Consider the following 19565-nt stretch of genomic DNA (forward strand, 5'->3'; position numbering starts at 1 on the left):
ACATTGAAAAAAATCATTTATAAGACTATGGTTTTTTAAAAACCGTTTTTGTTCTTTCTAATATGTAAAGAAGTCTCAATCTAATCATTTAAATTCAACTACTAAATCAAAAAATCTTATTAGTATCATTAATTTCTCATCACCATTCCATTAATTTCTCATACCCATTTCATTTAATATATACAGCTCTATAATTTCGTTTTTTCATATTACCACGTATATATATATATATATATATATAATAATAATAATAAATATTAAAAATATATTAAAATAACCAGAATAATTAAAACATAAACATATAACTTTATAGTAATTTAGTATGTAAAATTTATACTTTATTCAAACAAAACATAAATTAACTTATATTTAGTATTGAACTAAGATAGTCAAATATGATTAGATTATAATTTCACTGTTTATAATTTTTTTAAACTAAAACTAAAAAACATGAGAAATAAAAATGAGAATGCTTTTCTATACAAATAATGAGAATAATAAATTTTGGTATTACAACCAATGTAATGAATGATTAACATTAAAAGTTAATATGACTAGATGATCACTTACAAAAATCATGTGATTGTATCGTTTAATCTTAACCGTTCAAATAATATTCATATTAATTGTTTTCATTTTTTCATAATAACCATCTTGAAAAACTTCCCTTAAAAACATGAACACGACTCTATATTTTGTGGGATAAGATAATCTATGAGTATAATATCTATGCATTGTCAATATAAAGATGTATATACCATATCACATTATGTACTTCATTTTATTACTTTAAAAAACAACCAATAATCGAAAGATTAATGATGAATGGTGGAGTGACAATATACTTTTATTTTCTTGTTGATATTAAATGATTAGATGGAGATTTATTATTAGCTAATCTATAAAAAATCGGTTTTAAGAAAATCAAAGTCACAATAAAGTCTTTGCATGTGTGGGGCAACACTGTTCCTTGTCTTGGAAATGTTGTTTTTTTGTCTTAGAGTGATTTGAGATTCTCATCTCAGATCCACTCAAGGTACATATATTCATTAACATTTAATCTGATTTTGAGCTATTTTCGTTTTCTTGATTCTCAGCTTCTTCATTTTTGTTTCACTGCAAAATAATCTGATTTACAACCATCCATATTAATTCTTGCTCTGCTTTTTATAATTCTAAATTTGGGTCCTTTTTGTTTAAGCTTTTTTTTCAAAAAGAAACTGATTAAAAATAAGTGCAAGATTAAACTTGTGTGTTATTGTGATTTGGGTATGTGTAATCATGTTAAATGATATGTTTCCTATAACCTGTTTGATGAAATGTATGGACTTATGTTGTTTGGTTAAAATGAGTTCTGGTGTTTGTGTTAATAAGGGTGCTTTCCTTGTTTTTTTTCTCCTGCAGATTCATTTGATAGTTTTAGGATTCAGAAATAGGTAATATTTTAACCTCTATTGCAATTCCTATTATAATATACCAATAATACGTTGGTCTAGTGGTATAAAGCTATGCTCGGTCCCTAGAAAAACCAAAAGGTCAATAGTTTGATTCCTGAGGGACACTTGTTGCTTGTTGGGAGGGATAATCATGCACCCTGAAAGAGAGATTAGTTTCTTATCCCTGAGTTGAGGGATACCCTTGGTACTACAAAAAAATCTCAATTGTAATATTTTAATCCCATAACTCTTCTTTATCTCATTGATTTTAAATGCTTAACAATGGATTATTCGTGATTAAAATTAACCAGGGTTACAAGTAAAACTGTAATACAGTTTTATGTCAGTTAATTAAGTTGTCTTCTGTTAGATTATTGGAGTAAGTAATAAGGAATAAAAGGTTAGAAAAAGTGCGAACCATTGGAATAGAGAAAGATGAGGTGAGTCCTTAGTCAAATACATGGGGAATTCAGTGTACACATCCGTTCGTTCCATTAATAGTATCTCAGATTTTTCTTGAATTCTGGTCCGTTTCTATCACTATCAGTCTATCATAATGTCAGCTCCTTAAAGCCATCATGTTTTTTTCGGTGGCTATTGTACTTCTGTACCCAGCTTCTATTCGTAAATCCGAGTCAACTATACAAATTCATGGTCTTAGCAAATGTTGTCATAAGGTTGGTTTTTGATTTGTTAATGTTCGGGATTAGAATTTTAGTTACCTTGTTCTATTTGTTTCTAGGTAGTTAATCACAGTTCGTGATAGCAGAATCGCGGAGTGGAGATGCACTGCAGGACTACTTCCTAATGAGTTGCAGAGCTGTTTGGCTGAAATCAGGGCTGCTGCAGCTGTGGCAGTGAATAGAAGCTAAAACTCCTCATAGCTGCATTCGAGCAGTTTCACGGGTTTAGAAGTCGGGTTGTGATGACCCATGCAACCCAGAAAGATATACTAATTCATCTTTTTTCCTCTATAATTTACGTATTTCAAACGGTGCATTTCGTACAACTACCATGAACTCAATTGGTTTTAGTGGGCTTAGTTTATTAGGTCATATATAGAAAATAATGGTGCTGTACTACTTCAAACAGTGCATTCTCCTTTTCAATTGGCATTAGCTTATTTCATACATTTATACAATATATAATATAAAATCAAACTAAAGTAATAATTAACAAAATAATATTGCTCATCATTAATCTTAATGTTATTGTGTCATATAATTTATCAAAATATGTAATATTTAGTGACAATAAATTTTGTTAATTAATTTTTAGCAAGTCTTTAATTTTGTGCATTTACATGTCCACCATATAAATACTGTGTATTGTTTCCCTAATCATTCCTGTGGTGGCTATCCCGCTACCCACTATCTTGCTATAGCATTTTTTGGATTGGTGCTCCACCCCGTCCAAAATTGGCTAAATAGATTTGTTTAGAATCATAGCTGGTGCATCTTGCTGATTGCTCTTCCTGCCAAAACCGTTATTGCAACATGTTTCTTACAGCATTCCACCGAATCTGTGTTGGCTCTTCAAGAAGCCAGCTCTCACGCTTTGTATCAATTGCCACCATCTCTCCTGATTTGGCTACTTAGGTAGTAAAATGGAAGAGATTGATAGAAAATTACTTCCATGTGCTAAAATAAACTTGTTTTAAGCATTCTCAGGTTTAACTCTGATATTAGGCTAGGTAGTCAATTGTGACACTATAGTAGGTGATCGCAAAATCACAGAGCGATTTTGGGGGTCGCCGCGACTGTATCGACAGGAGTATTGCATGTGCTGCAGGCCACTATTATGGCGGCCAGTGGCCATAGTGGGTTTCACAGTGAGATACATCTATGACAAGGACGACGATACAAAACGCAGCCTCTCAGCCCATCCAAAAACCCTAAGCTGTTACGCAACTCAAACAGTTCGTGCTGCCCTGCACAACCTAGCGTGATTTTTTTTAAAATTCAAACACTTTGAATGCTGTGTTTCATACTAACTGTTACTAATGGGCTGTGGTGCGTTTTTTGCCTTTGTCTTGTGCGTTTTATGTAGTTGTTTTGTCACTTGCCTTTTGCGGTGGGTTTTGTCCTATACGTGCACTTTTAAAAATATATGTAGTATGGGTTGTCTTCTGCAACTAAGAAACAGAAGGTTCATTGGGATTTCATCTCATCTTTTTTCCCTCTGTTTGCATTTTCTTCAACTTCTTCAAAATGCTTTCTAATTAATTTGTGGGGTAAGCAATGAAAAGAATAATGATTATAATTGGAAGAAAGGCAGAAGAAATGTAGTTTATATTTGATCATTAATGGTATTCCTCTTCTAAATGGCTTGCTGTACACTGCAGAGTATATTTCCACATCATTTGCTACTTCCTCTTTGACCGAGTTTCTCGGAACTCCGATTAAGAAATGGCTGCCAATTTCTGGACATCATCTCACTAGTATGTTTCTTTTCCTCCCTTATAATTCCCTTCTCTGTATGTGGTATTTGTGTCTTCATCTGTGTTCTAATTTCGGTTTCGCGGTGCTATGTACCTTGCAGCAAGCACCTTTTGGATCAAGAAGATGTGGATATGGTGAATCCACTTGACAAAGAAAAGGGTGTCACACTTGAGGATTTCAAGCTCATTAAGATGCACATGGCCAATTGTATGCTCTATTTTTTGAGTGTGCCTATTTTCTTAAACCAATCTCTACCATACTCTTTTGTTCTTTAAATTGATTATTTGTGCTTTTACTTGTTTTTTAAATGGTAATTTGTGTACTTGTTAATATGATGTCCAGTGCTGAATTTGTAATAGCTACTGACACCCATAGGTTTGTGTGCAAGATTTTGAAGGGAAATTCTTATGGGTCCACATTTGCTATCCCACTCCTTTGTGCCACTCCTTGTGGCAGGAGATATGATTGGTCAGAAAAATATTTAATAATTGCAATTTTAACGTAAATAAATTTTTTCAGCCAATCAGAGGTAATGGTACATGGAATGGTACAAAAAATGGGACAACAAATGTGCTCCAAATTCTTATACTGATTAGTGATCTCTTAGGTCTTTTAAATTCTTTTACGGATTTTCTTTGTTTCTCTTATAATTAGAAATTCAAAAGATGTTTATAAAAAGTAAAGTCATTAATACCATTACTATTGATATCCTGTATTTCCCAAGAAGTGCTTGGTTCTTATTATTTAGGTTTACTAAACTGTACTTTTTCTTTTCTTGCTCATGCAGATATTTTGAAATTGGCTCAACAAGTAAAAGTGAGGCAGAGGTGTGAAATGTATTTCTTGAATAAGAATATGTGCAACCATATTTTTGTGTGTTTATAATCTAGTGCAGCTTAATGTGTGGGATATAAACAGAAAATACAGTGAATTACTTAGAGTAAAGATTTGTACATTGCTCAGATCTTGCTCACTTTGAATGTGAATGTTGTCTACAATCCATGTATAAAAAGCCCTGCACTTCTTGTGACAACTAGTCCTAAGGACAACACTGAGTATGAAGAGAAGTAAAAATTGAATGAATAAAATTTCAAATTATATCATTCATGTTTGAAAAAGGGAGCAATAATTTGAGAAACTTAAGAAATCCCTACCCCTACTTGTAGCTAAATTTAGTTGAATGTGTAAAAGCATTTTACAAGAGAATAGACTTCATGTAGCAGAGATGAGAATATTGTGTTGGATGAGTGAACACACAGACAAGATAGGATTAGAAATGAATGCATCAGAGATAAAGTTGGAGTAGCTCCTTTTGTAAAAAAGATGGTAGAATTGCGCCTTAGGTGGTTTGGACATGCATGGAGGAGACGTGTAGAAGCCTCTTTAGGAGATTAGATCAAATGGAAGCTAATCCAATTCCTAGAGGAAAAGGGAAACCAAGAAAAACTATAGGGGAAACGATAAAGAAAGACATAGAGCTTAATGCTTTGTCAATGAACATGATTTATGATAGACCATTATGACGTCGTTCGATCCATGTAGCGGACCCTACCTAATGGGATAAAGGCTTGGTTTTTGTTGTTTTGTAAAAACATTTTACAAGGAGTCCATTCATCCTTTAGCTGTTCCGCTGAAGTATCTCTAAGGATTTGCGTATCGTTAATTTTTTTTTGGCATGTCAAAGAATGGAACAAAAATTTTCATTATCACATCAAAGGTCCAAGAAAGTATTTTGCTTATTATTTCATGTGAAGTTCCATGATAATATCTAATATGTTGTTGACCTTTCAGGGTTGTTGCCACTGCTGTTACATACATGAGGCGTGTTTACACCAGGTATGTGTTATAAACTTGTAAGTCTCTGGTGGAGGGAAGAAGTTACTCCTGAAATGATTGAAAGTTCCTGTCTTATTTTTAGCTAGAGCCTAGCTTGTGTTTCTTTTTCAGTATTTATGAAACGATTGGAAATTTACAGCAGTATCGACTGTGTTCGGCAAGTAGCCTATAAGTTAGTCGACTAGTTTTTTTGTTGGTAAAAATGCTACTACATTAGTTAGGAGAGGCAGCTTTTGGCTTATAAGTTAGGGGCTGCACCTCTTTTTACCCAGTTTTTACCCCTAGTCAGTTTCCAAAAATAAAAACCATTTATCCTCCCATAATTAATACCCTTATTTACAGCCTCAAATATTCCACTTTCAAATATCTTCCGATATATACTTACCTAACAGTTAACAATAATGACAACAATAATAATAGATGTATTTATTTTTAATTATCATTTTTGTTCTCTAATAAATCTATTATTTATCTAGGTGCATAAGCATGTTTTTTAATGTCATTTTACACATATCCGTCTAGCTGATAAGCTAATTTTATCAACACTTTCAATTCATTTTGCAAACATCATCTTCATTTTTTTTTCAGGAAGAGTATGACTGAATATGATCCACGCCTGGTAGCTCCAACCTGCTTGTACCTGGCATCAAAAGCTGAAGAAAGCACAGTGCAGGCGCGGTTACTTGTATTTTACATTAAAAAATTATGTAAGCCGTAATTTTTGTATATATTTCTCTTAGTGTGATTCATGCTGACTTCAGATCTTAAAAGTGGACTATTTGTCCCTGCAATTGTATTTCATTTTTGAGCTGAAAACAGCAATTTTGTATGCAGATGCTGATGATAAGTATAGGTGTGAAATCAAGGACATACTTGAAATGGAAATGAAGATTTTAGAAGCACTTAACTATTACCTGGTTGTATTCCACCCATACCGTTCACTATCGCAGTAAGTGTTTGTTAAGATTGGTTATTCATACACCCCTTCCAATAAGGACAAAATGCACAGATACCGCTTCACTTTGACCTTTCTGGACAAACAGTCTCTATGCTTGGTTTCAACATTATTTTTTTTACAATTTAGTAATAATTATCTGAGTAGACCTGGTTGAGTCTACTGTGCAAATTTCCTGAACCCTTGTGCAAATTTCCAGAACCCTTTACCTTCACACGGACTTGGACCATTGCTATTTAACTGTCTCTTCAGTTTCACTACTCCTGATTCACTGACAAACCAAGTCACCAAAATCCAATTTTTAAAGCCATTCAATTCCTGGTTTTTCAATTTTTTCCTAGCTACTTTGTCACCATGGATGCCACTTCAAAATTGATTTTGGTCCTATTTATTCAGTTTGTTTCTACTTTTTGTTGTACTCCACAGTTTTAGTGTTGCAATTTATTACATGTCATTCAAATTTAATGTTCATGAACAATGAGATACAACAAATGCACTGTACAAATGGGAATAGAAACCCCATTTGGATCATTATTGTGATATCTATTTCTTCAAGTACTACCCCTAGATGAGAATTTTACATTGATTCTGTTTATCTATTATCATTTAACCACATCTCATATAATGTCTTCCAGGTTTATTCCAAAATCCAATTACATATTTGCCTTCATGACCTATATCTCCTTGCTTGTTTTATAATCCTTTAAATTCTCGTAACCGGATATTGTTGATGGCAACAATTTTGAAATTATGTTCATCAATAATTTCTCACTGCCTTTATAATGATAATTCTCCAGGTTGCTTCAGGATGCAGGTCTGAATGATATAAGCATGACTCAACTAACTTGGTAAGAGTCCTTCCTGTTGAACAGATGAGAATAGTTTTTAAATAGGTTTTCCTTTCTTTTCTTGTTTTACAATTGCCCCTTTTATTCTTTCTCTCCCCGATGAAGAAAACGCTTAGTTCCCAGCATTAGAGTTTTCCCTTATGGAATTACGGTTAGGCTTCACTGGGAGGATGAGGATTCAATACCATGTGCTTGCACTTCATTCATCTCTTGATGAATTATTTTCTGTAAAGTAAAATAAAAATAGTATAGGTTGTCACATTTATCTGGGTTCTGTGAAGTCTTTAGTGGAACTTGCTTGCCCTTGTTCCCGTTTGAATGTTTTTTAGAACAAGATGGTTAACACATCTCCTTTATAGTCAACTACTCAAGCAAGCATTACCCACTTCACATCCACCAATTAAGTGCTTGTGCTTATTCTTGATATGTTGCACAATCATCATGCTATATAAATTATCATTCCTTTGCATATGAATCATGGCATTCTATTAAATAAGGCCGAAAACTTCTGGGCCAGTATCATCCCTTTGGACTCCTGTACATTTTTATGTAATTTAACTGCAGCAACTCTCATATATATCTTTTTAATGTATTTGTTAAGATAATAATGAAAGCATGAAGAAGGGGCTTTAAGTTTTTTATTAGTCTTGAATCACATTTTCTTATTGAGCTGTTTCAAGACTTATTTATTTGCTCGTTTATCTTATAATACATAAGGTTGCTGTAATCACAATAAAGGACGATGGTACATCATTCTAAGGTGCTTAAATATCATAGTTGTAAACAACTTTGGGGATTGTTAATTTTACTGTTGTTTCTGTTTGAGTGTCTTCTTTCTTTTGGGTTTCAACTTGAAGTATCCCCAATCACGTTGTTTCAGTGCGGTAGATAGCTGAATCTCTTTTTCCAGAAACATAGTTTTGTAACTAATGTTCCCAAAAAGTAATAGACATGAATATTAATGCTGGCAGGGGGATTGTAAATGACACATACAAGATGGACCTAATTCTTGTACATCCACCACATCTGATTGGTTTAGCTTGCATATACATTGCTAGTGTACTCAGAGAGAAAGACACCACTGTTTGGTTTGAAGAACTCCGTGTTGATATGAACTTGGTGAGTATTCCACTGTATTTCTAAGCACGCGTTACATATTTTCTTAACTGTCTTGGCCTCTCTTTCTTTCTGTCTAACCTTTTTCATAATTTCTTGATAAATATGACACTGAGAGAGAAATAGTGGACACAAACTACATTTTGTTTGGCTTTTGCCTACTTCGACAGGCGAAGATGGTAAACAACTTCACTGAATGATCAAATAGAATACACTAATGGTTTATTTCTATTTTTATCCAAAAAAGTGGCTTATTTCCACTCTCAAACCCACATCTGGAGGGGTGGACATCTTTTGTCCCAAAAAAGTGTATCGCTCTATGTGTCACCCTTGTGATTCGTTAGAAAAATACTTATTAAAAATTAAATTTAAATATATTTTTTTCAACCAATCATAAGCAGTGGTACATGGAGTGACACACTTTGTGGAGCAGCGAATGTGACCCCATCTGGAGTACACCTAAAATTCATCTCAGTTTTTTATCCCATAATCGTGGGATCGAACTGGAATTTTAAAGTAACACAGCTTCACTAAGCTCGAGTCAAAAGAAGTCGAATATTTTACTGAAAGGCACATACCTCACAACCCAAATAATCCAATATGATTTAAGATTTAAAATAGTGAACTAGGTTAGCCTCAAACTTGGTTTTCCATCCAACCAATAAAATGGCCAATAACAGAGTGAGTTTATCATTGTATTGTATTAGGACAGAAATGCTGTTCCGTTGTTATGTTACATGATTTCATTAGTATAATTATAGGACCAATATGAACTAAAGTATAAACTGAAAACTTATAACATTTACGTATTTGTGAACAATGTGAGCTTATGTTTGGCTCAGCAATATGAAGTATTTTGTTATAATTCAAGTAAGTTCTGTTATGAAATGATTAGGTGTATAAATTCTGTAGTATCATAGGAATAAAGCAGGGTGTAGAGGTCAAGGTAAATAAGAATTTGGCTGGGTCAGTATTTGTTATTTAGCTCCTAATTTGAGGGCTGCACTTCAAAGAATGAAATGTATAATTCTAATCGTTGATCCAAAAGTCGACGGTTGAGATTTTGACAGCTCCATAATTTGTTATACATGTGCATGCATCTTATTATAATCTCAACCGTTGGTTTTCCAATCAATGGTTAGATTTTGCACTTTATCCTCCAAACTGAATCATTCTACTTTAGAGGAGCCAAATCTTTTATTATGTTGTTGTGGGAGAGGAGTGTTGTGTAGTTTGGGCAACAAGCTGCATGACTCTTTTTGTTGTCAAAGATCGTATAAGACGGGAATGGATTGGATTAATAGTTGATTGGCTAGCCTATTCATTGATTGTTCTTATTATTTTTGATGAATTTCATTGTTTTCTTATGAATCATCCTGATCAACTTGAGAATACGATTGTTATCTGTAGAAGTGATGTAAGTTGAGATGAGAATTTGCAGCGAAATTATCTTGAAACCGAGTTTTCTGCATGTATGCCTTCTGATGTAGCAATGGGTATAGTAATTTGTACTAGCTGTGGATGCTATTCAGAAAGTGCAACTCTTAATATTCTATGTTATATAGAGATCCATAATATGCATTAGTCTGTTCTGATGTCATACAGGTTATTGCAAATATCTTGAATATGATGCATCAGAACTAATACTTACTTTGTATGGTATAGAATAAGAAGACATTTTTTATAATCATTCATGTTCTTTCTACAGGTTAAAAATATATCAATGGAGATACTTGATTTTTATGAAAGCAATAAAATGTTCACTGAGGACAGAGTCAATGCTGCTCTCCAGAAACTAGCCTTGAGGCCCTGAAAGCTTACCGGTGATGCATCGATTCGGGATGAAGTTAATGCTGGAGTGACTGTTCTGAATGATGTTGTTGATCATTCACTGCATGATCATCAAGGGAAACAAAAAAAGTCTACTCTTCAACCTGTGACATGTTCCACAGTTGAACTTCTTCTAAATATTACATGTAAGAGCACATAATATTGGGGTTAATTTAACTGTGAGGGATGAACAATGTGATTCTTGATTAGGAGCAACATGGTTTCCATTTAGTTAAGAATGTCTGCATAATCAACAAAACTGTCATGTTTTCTGTTTTTATCTCTATTTATTGTCTCGTGCTTTAGAGGAAGACCAAGAAAAACTATAGAGGAAATGATAAAGAAAAGCTTATAGATAAATGTTTTGTTGATAAATATGGTAGTTCATTATGATGTCGAAAATTATATAGTTGACGCAACAGTTGTTGTTATTGTGTCATAAATTTTATTTTAATAAAAAAATATTGACATTTTATTATCCATATAGGTGACTCAACTCCTTGAAAAAAAGACTGATTATTGTTTTGTTTATTGACATGAGGTATGTGACTGAACATTCAACATTTCCCTTTGTTACATTTTGTTTATTATTGTTTTGTTCTTTAGATTTTTATCCATTGGGCTTACACCAGTACTAGTTTTAAAGAAAAATAAATTATTTTAGACATTTATATGCATATTAGATTAGATAATATAAACGTGTTAAGAAATGGATTTGGGTTATTAAATTATTTCAACACTTGTTTTCTTTGTATTTTATAAGCATTATTATATTATATATTAAGTGTGCATACTATTGTTATAGCTTGAGCTAACGAGAAAACCAAAAGATTAGTTTATCAGTTAGTAGAATTTCACAAGTTATGATTATTTTTCACCTTGTAAATGGTTTTAGTTTGCCGTCTTAAGTTTTAATTGAATAAGATGTTATATCTCTTTGAATCGAGAAAATTTTGATTTGACTGTATTAAACTTGATTAAATTGAAATAACCCGAAAAGTGAATTTGATAGTTTACTTAAAATTAAAAAAAGGGAACAATCAATCTAATATTTTATTTTATTACTGTCAAAAAAAGATAAAAATATATTACTTTATTATACATAATTATTAATTATATTAAATTACTTAGTTCAGCAGAATATATTAACAATTTAAACCAATTCAACTTAATGTTTTCGTTTAATTTCATAAAATTCTTATATTGTAATTTTAAAAAAAGAGTGCAATGACTGGAAGATGCATTTATTGTAAGGAACAGAATAATTTTCTATCCATCATATAATGGAATACATTATTAAATCAAATTAACATTATATCACAATAAAAGGGAATGTAGTAATTCCTCCTTCAAGGTGTCACAGCTGGAAACTTGCAAGATCCATCACCTACAAATATTTAAAACAAAATAAAAACACTAATCACTTTCATTTTCTAATAAAGGGTCAAACTTGAGTCACTTGAAAAATAATCTATATATTGAAAATGGAAAAGTTTTTACATTTTCAATAATAATTCATATTCATGTGTTTACTATATAATCGTTAATTCTTAAATAAATAATATAATATAAACGAATGATATATTAATTATGTAAAATTTTAAAAGAAAAAACCTATTTTGATCATACAAATTTGTGGATGTACCGAATTGATCCCTGAAAAATTAAAATTTTCAAAATGATACCTAAAATATAAAAAATATGAGTCAAATTAATTCTTTTTAGTATTTTTTATAACACTTATGGAGATTATTTTAACTCATTATCAATCATTGAATAGTAATTTAGTTTTTTTTTGTTGAGGGATGACACGAAAATAAGGACCAAAGACAAACATTAAACTCGACTTGTACAAATAATTTCGACCGAAAAAATGACAATTTTGGAAAACATAGTAGAAAACAAAAAAAAAACTTACTAGGATCCGTTGAAGTTTGTGTGGCAAGTCCATTGAAGTCACATGTTCCACCTATCTTCCTAAACTGCGCCCAATAAGAACTAAACGCATAGCTAGCAAGCCATAAAATCGAATTGGGTCTAAAACATGGTTTCCCGGGTTGGATCGGGTCACAAGTACCATTCCCTTGAGAACAAGCATAAGACAATGCATCAGCCACCAATGTTACATTAGCCCCACTAGCAACCACACACCACAATTTCTCATTCGAATCATTCTTCGGCACTGGAAATTTCTTATACTCTGACTTTTTCCCAGAAAGATCAATATCGTAAACCCTCGACCCGTTCGGGTAAAATAACCCGAAATGCCGCTCTGTGCCCGGACCCGGCTTTTGGTTCTCATTGAATAAAGAAAATAGAAAAGACTGAATAACCCATCGTGGTTGAGCCGGAGTCCCAACCGTCGGGTTTTTCGTAACTTTTTTAATAAAATTCCTATTATAAGTGGCAGCATTGTAAATATTAGCTCCAATTTGGTTACTATCTCCACTATTAGGCCAACCGGTTTCTGCTATAAAAATCTCAATATTTGGATAACCGAGACGCTTCATAGCAAAATAAACCGCATCAACCATTTGATCAAAAAGATTAGTATAAACTAGACCGGTACCCGAATCCTTAACTGTAATATTCTTAGACTCGAATAATGCATAGTCTAAGTTTATATTTTTAGGGTCAGAGGCCCAAGCAAAAAAAGGATACACATCTAAGAAAAAAAAGGACTTAGATTTATTTAAAAACTTCAACATGGGTTTTATGACATCATCCGAAATATCTTTACGAAATGCAGCATTTGAAGGAGGGAATGAGTTTTCTATAACATCCATGGCAGATGAAGTTCCAACTTTGATGTTATAAATTTTGAATATTCCAAGAGAGTGTTGAATGTTGTATATTGCGGGGACAAGGTTGAACCATGTTTGCTTGTTGTTGGTGCTTGTGACTTCGTTTCCAACGAGGATGTAATGAATGAACGTGTGAGGGTAAAATGGTAAAACATTGTTTTTGATCCATTGGTTTGAGAATGTTTGGTTTTTTGCGATGTTTGAGATGAGTTCGTTTGGTACCATGATCGAGACTTCTATATTTGTGTTTCTAAGTGCTTTGAGGATTTGTGGTGACGTGTCATAAATCTTCACGCGCTTGGTTTTTAGGGTTTTGATGAGTTCCAATGATTTTTGTGGTGGTGGAAGGTTGTTACCAAGTTGACCATAGCATATTCCTGGTTGTTGTGGTAATAACTTTGTGTCTGTTGAAGAAAATAAAACAAAGAAAATTGTGGTATAAGTTAATTTATTAATAAAAAACAACTAAATCGATGTCAATCGTATATATATATCGAATAATGTTATAATAGTCTATAGTAAATGAGAAATGAGTTTACTTGAAAGGGTGAAGAGCATGGAGAGAAGTAAAAGATGGATGAGAATAAGCATAGTCATTTGTGATTGTGTGTGTAGTGAGTAAAGAAGCTAAATAATTAGATCAATGGATTCTTCACTTATAGGAGATGGTGTATGGAAAGATGAGTCTTGAAAAAGGTAATGGTTTAAGAAAAAGGAAAACTATTATGGGTGAGTTGAATAATTACACCCAAACCAAAAAAAAAAATCAAAGACTTGGGATAATATATTTCTACTTAGTCAATTTAAAGATTAATAACATGCAAGATATTATTTTTCATTGCTCATTTGTATTAGTTATGAGTGTAATATTTATATAATATCAGTTTAATATTTATGTACATTTAGTATATCATCTAGCATTCGTTTATATTATTTTTCTTGAAGAATCATTGATAACGAAACATGAATGATGAAATATGAAGTAATTATGTATCAAACTCTTATATTATCATTATATACATTTTTCTCATTACTTATTAGTTATATTTAACTTATATTCCAGAGTCAACAATATAATTCAGCATAAATGATGAAATAACAATGCAATAAACTCTTACACTCTCTTATTTCATACCTTTTTCTTTTATTTTTTAGGGAATCAAGGACTAATTCTGATTTAAAATAGTTAAATGAAGTGTTATTTGTACATTTTATTAAATATTTTTTCTTACACCAAATCAAAACTGATTTCTTAATTATTCTTTATTCATACATGCATTTCAAAAAATGCATGCATAGATAAAAAGAGAACTTAAAATTATCATAAATTTATTATTAGAATAGCATTTTTTGTTAATTTGTATTATTCTAATTTTTATGGTAGATCTGAAATAAAATAAAAAGGAAAGAAGTGGGAATCTTTTTTGCATAAGCTTTGGTCATTGACAATAATTGTCTTTTTGAGTCATAAATTGATTGATTTATTGGCAATTTGTGAAAAGCTAAAATAACTCCCAAAAAGGTTCTAATTATAAGGGTTTATCATCATAAAGAAGCTAGTGGTTTGAATGATAAAGGAGTTGATTAGTATCATGTGAAAAATATTAAACATTTAATTTTTTAATTGACATAATATATTTTCATTGGTCTAGGATATAATATATGATATAATATAGGACAACGTATTCTTATTAAGAATGAGTTGTTTTCTCTTTTAAGTTTTGTGTTCTCCCCTTAAGATATATCTATCATAAACTAATATACATTCAAATTTATTTGATTTTTTGTATAATCAATAACATTTTTTATTGACAAAGAATTAATCTATTTTGGAGGGCGTGATTTGACCTTCAAAAAATGTTTCAAATTTATTTGATTAAATAAATAATATGAAATACCATTTTTTGATATATTTATAATTTTTAGGTTTGTTTTTAGTGTAATTAATTTTTTTATTAAAGTATCTTAAAAATAATTGACGGGAAAGGAGAATTATTAATTAATGGAGATAGAAAAGAATTCCTTAAATGAAGGGAAAAGAAATGAATAAATTTAATTAAAGAAAAATATTTTATAAACTATTTTATATTGTTGACATATTTAATAGTATTAACAATATTAATCATTATTGATAATATAAATAATGAAGCACTTACTCTAGTAGCATAGGAATGACATTTGTTGGAGAATATAGTGTGACACACCTAAAGAGTCAAAGAGACTTAATTACTTACTTGGTGATTGGATAAAATTAATAGAAATATTATATTCTTTTACTAAAGAGAATAATGTATCTCCTTATACTAGAACATAACTTATCTCTTCCGGCCAGAAAAAATATAACACATGTACTATTTTGTTTAGTTTTAGAAATATTTTTATAGAAAATATTGTCATAAGGATTTAGTAAAGGGAATAATATATCTCCTTATACCAGAAGATAACTTATCTCATCCGGCAAAAAAAATATAACATGTGTACTATTTTGTTTAGTTTTAGAAATATTTTTATAGAAAATGATGAATCATGACACATGTCATCATTTCACTGACAGAAGGAGATAACTTATTTCCTTATATCATGATATACTTTATTCCCTTTACTAAATCCTTATACAAATTATCTTATACACAAAACTGATATACATGTCACTTATAAACTAATCATTAATAAATAAAGTATCTCTTTATGACAATGTCCCTTTTTAGTAGGTAAAAGAATTAGTATAAGGATTTAGAATAATGATATATCATTTTACTAACATTTGTTATATAAAAAAACGTATTTAAAAGTCTAATATGATTTAAAAATAATTAGAAGCATATTCTCTTTTATAATATTTAAATAAACATGTCTAATACTAATAACCAACTTACATTTTTAATATTTTTTATATCCAAATTTCTGATAAGTGCCAAAAATGTCTAAATTTCATACACTTTTTATGTCACTTATCCATGGAAAAATTGAGAAAACCAACTTAATTCAACACTTTTGGATAAAATGTCACAATCTTGTATATATCCTTTGTGTATTTCTTTTTTATTATATTTTGTACGATTTAGATGGAAAAGAGAAGAATTAATAAAGTACAAGCCAAATGCTCAAAATATGCCAAAATGATCCATACATGACATGCTTAAGCTTGACATGGCAAGCTTTGTGCTTAAAGCCTTAAGCATGACTCGACAATATTTGGCCTATACGAAAAGTATGAAGTCAACATGAAGCTGCTCATTAAGCAGCTTAACTTGGACCAAATCCACGTGACCTGGACACCAACCTAACACGGTCAAATTCTAACTGACACAAGCCAACTTGCTCAAGCATGCAACTTAGTTGATGCGAACCACCGGGGGTGGTTCTCTTTCTTTGCCGGTCGTTCTTGCCTGAAAATTAATTTGACTCGCGGAATAACACTTTTATATGAATGTTCACGTTTTTGTGTATGAAGATGAGATGAAATGTATATGGAAAAAGTATATTGTATGCAGGCACGATTTTGTATTTTGTATTTTTATTTTTATGTTTGGATAAAATAAAGTGGATAAGAATGAAGATGGAGGCGCCGCAAGCAAAGTAGCTTGATAAGCCAATGATGTTGCCACAAGGAAGGATCCTTGATACGAACAAGGTTAAGGCGCAACACCAATGGTGATAAGCCTATGAACACCATAAGGATGGATCATTGATAAGTTCTAAGTGTAGGAGCAAAGCTCAACTAAAGAGGAGTTAATCCAAACAAAAATCAACTTGATTCATTTTTCACTAATGATGTATCAAACTCTTACACTAATTACATACATTTTTTCTCATTACTTATTAGTTATATTTAACTTATATTCAAGAGTCAACAATATAGTTCAACATGAGTGATCAAATAACAATGCAATAAACTCTTACACTCTCTTATTTCATACTTTTTATTTTATTTTTTAGGGAATCAATGACTAATTCTGATTTAAAATAGTTAAATGAAGTGTTATCTGTACATTTTTATTAAATAATTTTTCTTACAACAAATGGAACTGATTTCTTAATTATTCTTTACTCATAAATGCATGCATAGATAAAAAGAGAACTTAAAATTGTCATAAATTTATTATTAGAATAGCATTTTTTGTTAATTCGCATTATTCTAATTTTTATGGTAGATCTGAAATAAAATAAAAAGGAAAGAAGTGAGAATCTTTTTTGCATAAGCTTTGGTCATTGACAATAATTGTCTTTTTGAGTCATAAATTGATTGATTTATTGGCAAATTGTGAAAAGCTAAAATAACTCCCAAAAAGTTCTAATTATAAGTGTTTATCATCATAAAGAAGCTAGTTGTTTGAGTGATAAATGAGTCAATTAGTATTCCATGAAAAAATAATGAATATTTAATTTCTTTAATTAATATAATATGTTTCCATTGGTCTAGGACATAATATATGATATAATCTAGGACAACATATTCTGATTAAGAATGGGTTGTTTTCTCTTTTAATTCTTGTGTTCCCCCTTAAGATATATTTGTCATAAACTAGTCTCCATTCAAATTTATTTGATTTGTTGTATAATCAAATATATCTCTTATCGATAAAGAATTAATCTTTTTTGAAGTGTCTGATTTTGACCTTCAACAAATGTGTTTAACTAAATAGTATGAAATACATTTTTTGATATATTTATAATTTTTTAGGTTTATTTTATACTGTAATTTAATTAATTTTTTATTAAAGTATCTTAAAAATAATTGATGGGAAAGGAGAAATTATTAATTAATGGAGATAGAAAATCATTCCTTAAATGAATGAAAAATAAATGAATAAATTTAATTAAAGAAAAATGATTTTAAAAACTATTTTATATTGTTGACAAATAATATAGTATTAACAATATTAATAATATATATAATGAAACACTTACTCTGGTAGCATAGAACAATACTTGTTGGACAGTGTCACGAAAGAGTCAAAGAGACTTAATTACTTACTTGGTGATTGAATAACATTAATAGTAAGTAATGTTATATTATTTTACTAAATCCTCATACAAATCATCTTCCACACAAAAGATATATATATATATATATATATATATCACTTGAAAACCAATTATTAATAAATAAAGTATTACCTTATGAAATATCCATTTTTTGTGGGTATGAGAATTAGTATAAGGATTTAGAATGATGATATATCATTTTCCTAACCTTTGTTATATAAAAAAAAAACATATTTAAAAGTCTAATATGATTGTACAAATATTTAAAAGCATATTCTCTTTTATAATATTTAAATATATTAACAACTCTGCATTTAAGTAGGTCAACATGACTGATTTTTAAATAAACATGTCTAATACTAACAACCAACTTACATTTTTCATATTTTCTATATCCAAATTTCATATATAACAGTTTGTTATATTAAAACATAAAAATACATAAATTGATATTATTAGATTTAATAAGTATAAATTTTGACTAAACATTTTTTAAGCAATATTTTAAGTTCCACCTATTTAAAATCTATGCACTGATAATGTAAAGTTTTTTACACTGTTAGCACATCATCTATCATTAATTTGTTTTACTTTTGTTTGAGAGTCAGTGGTGGTTAACAAATTTATGGTGAATAATTTGCTGATAGTGTAAAAAACTCTTACAATATTAGTGTATAGATATTAAATCTTATATTATATATATGTGGTACAATAGAGTAACTTATTCAACCTTAATTTTGGTCCTATAAATATTTTTATAAAGATTTAATATGTATATATTGACCGATGTAGAGTTTTTTACATTATCAATAAATTATCTACTATTGATTTGTTAATCATTATTGACTCTTAAACAAAAGATATAAATCAATGATAAATAATATACTGATAATGTAAAAAACTTTATATTATCGGTGCATAGATTTTAAACTCTTCATATAAATCCTCATACACAAAAAAAAAGTAACATGTTTTGTAAAGTAATACTTTCTTTATTAATAATTTATTTACAAGTAACATGTCACAAAAGAATTTATAAGAAGATTTATTATGAGGATATATGATTAGTCTCTTAAAAACAAGGAGAAGTTTATGTCAAAGTACTATTGCTTAAAAAAAGCAATAATGTCCATTGTTCTAGATGCTCGACTCAGTGTTCCGTTTTAAAATCAAGTGTTGGAACATGGTTTATTGAAAATCATTAGTGAGAACTTTTGGGTGTGAAATCTAAAAAACTTCCAAGTCTCATATTGGAGAGATGAGGAACACGAAAAAAATCTCATGTTATAAATAAATGCATTCTCCCATCA

The 19565-nt window shown here is 30.3% G+C and overlaps 2 protein-coding genes across 8 annotated transcripts; one reads left to right on the forward strand and one right to left on the reverse strand.

Annotated features, from left to right (window-relative positions):
- LOC109325246 (cyclin-C1-2-like) lies at window positions 913-10760 on the forward strand. 7 transcript variants are annotated; one of them, XM_019557476.1, is made up of 12 exons: window positions 930-1036; window positions 1405-1436; window positions 2179-2355; window positions 3781-3876; window positions 3978-4084; window positions 4665-4704; window positions 5669-5713; window positions 6302-6420; window positions 6548-6662; window positions 7466-7516; window positions 8488-8635; window positions 10341-10760. In XM_019557476.1, exons 4-12 carry the CDS (start codon window positions 3845-3847, stop codon window positions 10443-10445), a joined length of 762 nt encoding a protein of 253 aa, XP_019413021.1. In that variant the 5' UTR covers window positions 930-1036; window positions 1405-1436; window positions 2179-2355; window positions 3781-3844; the 3' UTR covers window positions 10446-10760. The 7 variants fall into 7 exon arrangements, 6 of the variants coding, with proteins under 6 accessions (XP_019413020.1, XP_019413021.1, XP_019413023.1 ...); XR_002105109.1 differs by lacking the exons at window positions 1405-1436; window positions 2179-2355 and having other exon boundaries at window positions 913-1036; window positions 10341-10600; window positions 10643-10760; XM_019557478.1 differs by lacking the exon at window positions 2179-2355.
- On the reverse strand, window positions 11794-13936 carry LOC109325088 (probable glucan endo-1,3-beta-glucosidase A6). Its single transcript, XM_019557234.1, has 3 exons — window positions 13806-13936; window positions 12381-13670; window positions 11794-11849 (listed from the first exon to the last, which is right to left on the reverse strand). The coding sequence occupies exons 1-3, from the start codon at window positions 13861-13863 to the stop codon at window positions 11812-11814; spliced, it is 1386 nt and encodes a 461-aa protein (XP_019412779.1). The 5' UTR covers window positions 13864-13936; the 3' UTR covers window positions 11794-11811.

Source organism: Lupinus angustifolius, chromosome LG13, assembly GCF_001865875.1.
Source record: "Lupinus angustifolius cultivar Tanjil chromosome LG13, LupAngTanjil_v1.0, whole genome shotgun sequence".
Lineage (NCBI taxonomy): Eukaryota > Viridiplantae > Streptophyta > Magnoliopsida > Fabales > Fabaceae > Lupinus > Lupinus angustifolius.